Source organism: Triticum dicoccoides, chromosome 3A (genome assembly GCF_002162155.2).
Source record: "Triticum dicoccoides isolate Atlit2015 ecotype Zavitan chromosome 3A, WEW_v2.0, whole genome shotgun sequence".
NCBI classification, from domain to species: Eukaryota; Viridiplantae; Streptophyta; class Magnoliopsida; order Poales; family Poaceae; genus Triticum; species Triticum dicoccoides.
The window spans coordinates 748,722,187-748,728,930 of record NC_041384.1 but is presented as its reverse complement, the minus strand read 5'-3'; the positions used below and the strand labels follow the sequence as shown (position 1 = coordinate 748,728,930).

The window sequence follows — 6,744 nt, the reverse complement described above, 5'->3', positions numbered from 1 at the left end:
TCTGCTAGGAATAAAGGACCCAGGTCTACAATGCTACACAACTAAAAGAAGATTAAGCTTAGAGTTGTGATCGTACAATGCAAATAAGCAATACTTGACCGAACTGTGAAAAACAACATCCTAGTTCTAAAATTTGTAGCACTGATTTTCCTTCTAGCAACCAAAATCAACCGTGCTATTGTAGCACTGCTTTTCCTTTCAAACAACAAAAATTAACTGCCTATTTATTGAACCATGACAAAGTTAAAGTACTAAACAACATTACCAATCATGGTGAATCTGAAAAACGAACATTGCGTGCCAAAATTGGCAGTACTACTGAGTTCTCTTCCTCTCTCGAAATTGGAAGAATATGAATAAAGCTATCCTCACGCACCACACACATATCGGTCAGCCATGCGCGCCTCTGGCAGCCAACACTCATGTACAACATGTCGACAACATCACGCCCACACAGCATGTTGGCCGGCTGTCATGCACCCAAATCCGCAGGCCGCCACGCGTAAATGGACGCACTACCAAGTTGCTGACTCCGCCCCTGTACGCCCTGGTTGGCCTCGCCGCTGTGTAAGCAGGGGGCATGGACTCAAAATAACAAACTGAACACGTGTGGTGAAATGGTTTTCCAGGAATTCAACTGTTTCCGAATTCGAAAACAGCTGATTCATGGATCAACAATGCCCAAAAAAATGTCCAAGAGATCCTTGAATATTTCAGAGAATCTAACCTGGACAATTGCAAAATCAACAGATGCATATATTGTGTACTGAAGAATCTCTTTTCTACCGGTCTCAGTCTCCCCTTTTTTATTCTGAAGATCTTGCAATTGGGTAAAGGCTGACAATCTTTGTGTTGATGAATGGGACAATGTCAAGGGAGCATTTCCAAGCCAGCTAATAAACCCACCAGAAAATAAAATCTCACACAAACTGTTCTAGTCCATAGGATGGCTTCTCCTTCCTCGACCCAATGGTGCTCAAGAACGCCGGAGACAGGACACCTAAAAATGTTTAAAAGGGAGATTAATAATCAGAACTGGAGTATCAAAGGACGGGGCATCAGTCTCCAACATGCATCTACTACACAAACATAATAGAAGAAAACCCAATCAAAATTAAACAACACATGTTGTGTATAGGATGACCAGCTGTTCCTACCCAATCGGCAGATCTGGGCGAGGCGGGGGTGGTACCCGGGGAGAGGAGTGACTTTTTTATTTTGTGACTGTTATAGACATAACTAACACACAGCAACCAAAGATATCCAACACACGAGAATCAAAGATATACAGACATCACTGCTATACATTATAATTAACTATGCAGGCAAAAACTGAATATGTTTGATTATCGTATTTGTGTCCATTCCTTTTCCACCCAAAACAAGCCCTTGCCCAGGCACGCCAAAATAAAATGTTGTGTCCTGTCTTTGATATTTTAGAGTTAAGCTAAATTCAAAATCGAACATCCACAAAGCTACATTTAAGTAGAAGCCATTGAAAAGAAGAGTCCAATGTTCTGGTATCTCACATATTGGGCATTGATTTGCCACCCCTAGTAAAGGCATTCTCATATGTGTGCTAATGTACTTAACAAAGCAAATTTAAATGCACATAGCATGTCACACACTCGATACTTGTATCCTCTTCCATATTACCATTCAACAGTTCAGTAGTACTTAGGTGGCACTGTGCAATCAGGGTCAGAGCGACAAGTGGAACCAAATTGAAGGTGTTGATATTCAATTTTGTTGCATATCCTTACAAATTTACCTGCAAATCTAGGAGAAAATTGTTCCAATCGACACAATACACACAAAACAAAAATTAAACCAGATATATTTGTACTAAATAGTGAGGAGACACTACAACAACCTCAATCAATTCAAAGTCACAAACAGAAAAGGGGTAAGCACCAGCTAGACCATTCACCAATTGTAGTAACTGCTTCATCTTGAAGGTGACACAACTTCAACTACATAGCAAGCAAGCAACCAGAAGCAAAAATCTGAAGCAACAGCAAAGCTAAAAGTCAAACAGCACTCACCGACGGCAGCTGGAGCTCTGCGAGGCCCCCGCCAGCGCCATCGGAGACCACCAGCTCGAACGGGCCTACTATGTCCATGTCCCTGACGCCGGTGCCGAACGCCAGGGCGCCATCGCCGGCGACGAAGTCGACCCCGTCGGGCCAGACCACCTCCTCCACCGCGGGGGCGTCGGGGCGGCTCCAGTTGACGGCCCCGTCAGAGGCCCGTGCCAGCGCGACCGCGGCGCCCCCGCACCGGCGCGGAACTCGAGCGGGGACAGCGAGGCGGCACTGGCGGGGGCGGGGGAAGGGAAGAGCAGCGCGAGGAGCAAGAGGCAGGCCTGGGATTTTCTTTTCCTTCCTTGCATTTCCGAGGAGATGTAAAAGTTGTTGCTTCCAGATCGTTGCCTTGCAATAGATGCTATCCACTGCCTGTCTTTCTTCTCAAGTGTCAACCTTCTACTCGTTCTAACCTTCAAGCTTCCACAACTCTATATATGCTAGATGGCCTAAGCTTCGAGGCTCGTCAAGTATGACCCATCAACAACCTCGTTTGGGGTGCACCTCCTCGACTGTCCGTTCCTGATTCTACTCTATCTCCTCCTTCTTTAGGCTCGATTCTGGCCAAGAGACGCTCATAATTCCCTCCTTAGGCACGATTCCATGGTCACATGTATCGCTTCTTTGTTTCTGTAGGTTATACAGGACCCACAGCTCACCCTCCTTAGTTGATTCTTAAGGCTGCACGTCAACCGTACATCTCACAAACGTATATAAACCGATTGAGTTGGATGCAAAGAAGCGATGTGGGACAAATAAGCTGGCAAACCAAATTTTAGTACACGACCAGTCATGTCTCGGTTGGCTATAGGTTGTGGGACTCAAAAGTGAGGTCATGAGTTCAAGCCCCTCATGAGCAATTATTATTTTTGCTGCTTGCCCAGTCCGCCATGAAAAAAAATTCATACCTGGGCTAGCTCGGCCTAGCAGGGGATATAACGCAGCGAAAAAAAATATGTGCGTATATGGGCTAGCTCGGCCCAGTAGAGGAGAAAACTCAGCGACGTACGAGAAAAAACCTGGGGTAGCGACGTAACGTACGAAGGCACACAACGGACGAAAATTAGTACCACCTCGTTTATATTACGATTCTATCCATACAAATTGTAAAAGGGTATTATGACATAAGAAGAAAGTGTATTGTGACGGTGAACCCACGGAGTCAATCCGTGCTTTATTATTACGAAAAGATTATATTATTATTATTACTAGCACAAATGCCCGTGTGTTGCAACGGGAGAAACAAACTCAAGCCCCTCCCTGCGCCGACTTCTAATTCCTCATGCGTTGCAACAACCGTCACATTCACTTCACGTGGTTCAACATAAATCATGTCTTTACATATCATGTGGTGCATTTCCTTATTTATCGCACACAATAATGATTCTTAATGCAAATTATGTTAAGGTATGAGGCTCTTGACTGAACATAAGCTACACACACTTCACTGTCGCCAATGAGCTTGGGCATTTTTCCAGGCAGTAAACTATGTCGTCATGTTCTTCGACCATGGCCATCGAATCATAGTACAAAAAGACAAACCGACGAGAGTAAAATTATTGTTGTGATCATCAAGTATAAAAGAGACAAAAATTAATATTCATGAAGTTCATTCCCATTAGTTGGAAATCAATCAATTGTTAACTTTACATTTACACTTCAGGCAAAAAACCTGACTTCCACACTGCTCTAAATAATTCATAATTCATATAAAATTATAAACATGGAGATTGAAAACTGATTTATATATAGCACAGGAAGTTGAAAACAACATTATCAAGAAGTGGAGTACAACATTAGCGTGTGCCCATTTATTAATAGCGGATTACTTCTTCTTTTAATTATTTTAAATCCGTGCCGAGTCTTCGCATGCATCCCGGAGTTCTTATTCCAGCCTTCCCAATTTAATGAGAATGAACCCACCATGTCACCAGCCAATCAGCAGTCATGCATGCATCCGTCATATATTTAGAGCTCACAATCAGTCCGCGCATCCCTTGCATGTATGTTCCTCCTCCTTTTTCTTCCTCCATCCGAAATTTAAGCCACAATCTCCGTCCTCCCTTTCCTTTTCTCGATTTGTTCCTTCATTCTCTTTGTTTTTGGGGTTCTAGAGGCTTGCTCCTAGGTAACTTGTAAGCGTATATATACTGATGAAACTTAGAGAAAAAGACCGAGGTGGGACTATTAGATAGCGAAACCAGATTTTATAGCAAAAGCGTACATACTCGGTTTGTTGTCCAGCACCGCACCCGCTGCTGCCCTATGCAGCTCGTTGCTGCTGCGCCCACCACCGCACGCCACTCCCTGCGCCCACTGCGGCACCCCCGCTTGCGCTGCAACCTCCTAGCGTCCGCTGCCACCGCTCCCTGCTAGCGCTGCTAGCTGCTATTGCTTCTTCTTGCTGTGCTTCCGCCGCCGCTGCTTAGTACTTCTGCCGCTAGGTGCTGCTGCCGCTAGCTACCACTACCTCCTGCTGCTGGCTGCGGCTGCTTTGCTAGCTGCTGCCGGCGCCGTACCTCTGCCTGCTGCCGTGCCTGGCCGCCGCATCAAACGCCCAGCCACCGCCGCCGCGCCTGCCTCTGCCCGCCGGGCGCCAAGCCGCTTCCGCCGGGGCCGCTGCTGGCCAGGGTCTCGCCCTGCTCTGCCATCCCCTGCGCTGGGCGCTGAGGCCACCGACGCCTCCTGTGCCGTGCGTGCCGGCCAGTGGGAAGCCCAGTCGTGGCCACTGCAAAACGTGGCTGGTGGCCCATTAGAGAAATCTTAGCGACGCGGGCCAAGGCAGAGGTCCAGCTGAGCAACCTACGATCAACAACATACGGAAAACGAACCAGGTCGGACGGACGGAAGAACATGCTATTAATATTACCTCATTTATATTACGATTTTGTCTATACGAGTCGTAAAAGCGTATTACGACTGGGCGGAAGCGTATTGTGACGGTGAACCCACGGAGTTAATCCGTGCTTTATTATTAGGGAAAGATTATTATTATTATAGGGAGAGATATAGTTCTAGCGGTGTTACACCATCCAGATCGCTGATAAATGGACTGTAATAGATGCGGCCCATTGAAAATTATAAAAAAATTCATTTATTTTTAAAATAGTTGATCAAATAATAAATTTGAATATAAGTGTTATATAGAAAATTATTTGGAAAAAATACATATTGAATATAATTATTTGATTTCGAAAATCTGTTATTTAAGAACTTTGTTCGTGTATTATAGTATTTTTAATTATGAAAATTGTTCATGTTTTCAATTATAAACTTCAGATTTTTGCAAAAAATATTTTTCTAAATATGCATACTTTAATCATTCTTTTTTGATAAAGTTCTCATATCATTTTAGAAAATATTCATGTAAATCAAAAAAGTAGTCACATCTTAAAATATATACTTGTAGTTTCAAGAAGTCCTCTTTCAAGAAAAAAACATGTAACTAAATTTTTTGAACTATTTTAAAATATATCCAGGCCATTTGAAAAAGTTTTAAATTCCTTTAAAAATGTTAGTGTTATTATTAAAAGAAGTCATGAATTTATCAAAAAAAATTAACTTGTTTTGCTGAATATTTTGCTCAACAAATTTGAAAATAATACAATCAAAAAAATATTTGTAAATGCTGAAAGGAATATTCCAAGAAAAGATCCACATACATGCACATATATGTTCATGCATATGAAATAAAATATTCATCACTTTAAAAATAATAATTGTTCAAAGCGTTTATGTGAAATTTTCATATATATCTTTTGAAGTTCGTAGTTTCCGTAAAAATTGATCAATACATGTGTGAATATTTGTTACTATATTGTGGACAAATATTCAAGATTTAAATAAAATAAAATAACAAAAAACACAAATAAGTTGCGAAAAAATAGCAAAATGACAAAAGAGGAGTTGGAAACATAAAAGAAAAGGGAAAATGGAATTGAAAATGTGTAGAGAAGTAAACACAAAAGAAAAAAGAAAGTAGGAACAACAGTAAAAACAAAAATGAGCAAGAATAATGGCGCGATGTACTCATTTGTTTGTTTGTATGATGCTTTCGGCGTCAGTAGGACTTCCCACCACGAGGTGGCATTACTGATCGGAGCGGAGCAAAATATTGTCGACATAGAGCTAGAGGAGTACGATCTGGACAGAGGTGGAGAGCAGCATGACAGTGGCTGCCCTTGAGCTACATCTGGACGACCATGACTTCGTTGTTGAATACGGGGTCTATTGGCGTCATAGAGATTATGGTGAGGATGAACCCCTTTGGAATTGGCATAGATCGCCAAGCTTGTTGTTTTCCAAGACTGATTCATGACCACACTAATTTGGCTGACCATGTGCAATGCATGGGCTTGTTATAGAGCCATTATGTAGTAGTGTTTTAAACCGGGCTTGCTCCTTTCATTTAAAATACATGACAAAAACAGTTGTTGTTGTTGCTGTTGTTGTTGCTGTTGTTGTTGTTGTTGTTGTTGTTGTTGTTGTTGTTGTTGTTGCTGTTGTTGTTGTTGTTGTTGTTGTTGTTGTTGCTGTTGTTGTTGCTGCTGCTGCTGCTGCTGCTGCTGCTGCTGCTGCTGCTGCTGCTGCTGCTGCTGTTGCTGCTGTTGGTGTTGGTGTTGCTGTTGTTGTTGTTGTTGTTGCTGTTGCTGTTGCTGTT

General features: G+C 42.7%; 1 protein-coding gene across 1 annotated transcript in view; it reads right to left on the bottom strand.

Moving 5' to 3' along the window:
• Positions 1–208: 208 nt before the first annotated feature.
• Positions 209–6,744, bottom strand: part of LOC119273261 — a 9,622-nt gene continuing 3,086 nt past the window's right edge. Inside the window, exons 2-3 of the mRNA XM_037554487.1 lie at positions 2,046–2,385; positions 209–1,000 (exon numbers count right to left, since the gene is read on the bottom strand). Coding sequence (XP_037410384.1) covers positions 977–1,000; positions 2,046–2,385 — 364 coding nt within the window. The 3' untranslated portion in view covers positions 209–976. The remainder of the gene's footprint in view (positions 1,001–2,045; positions 2,386–6,744) is intronic.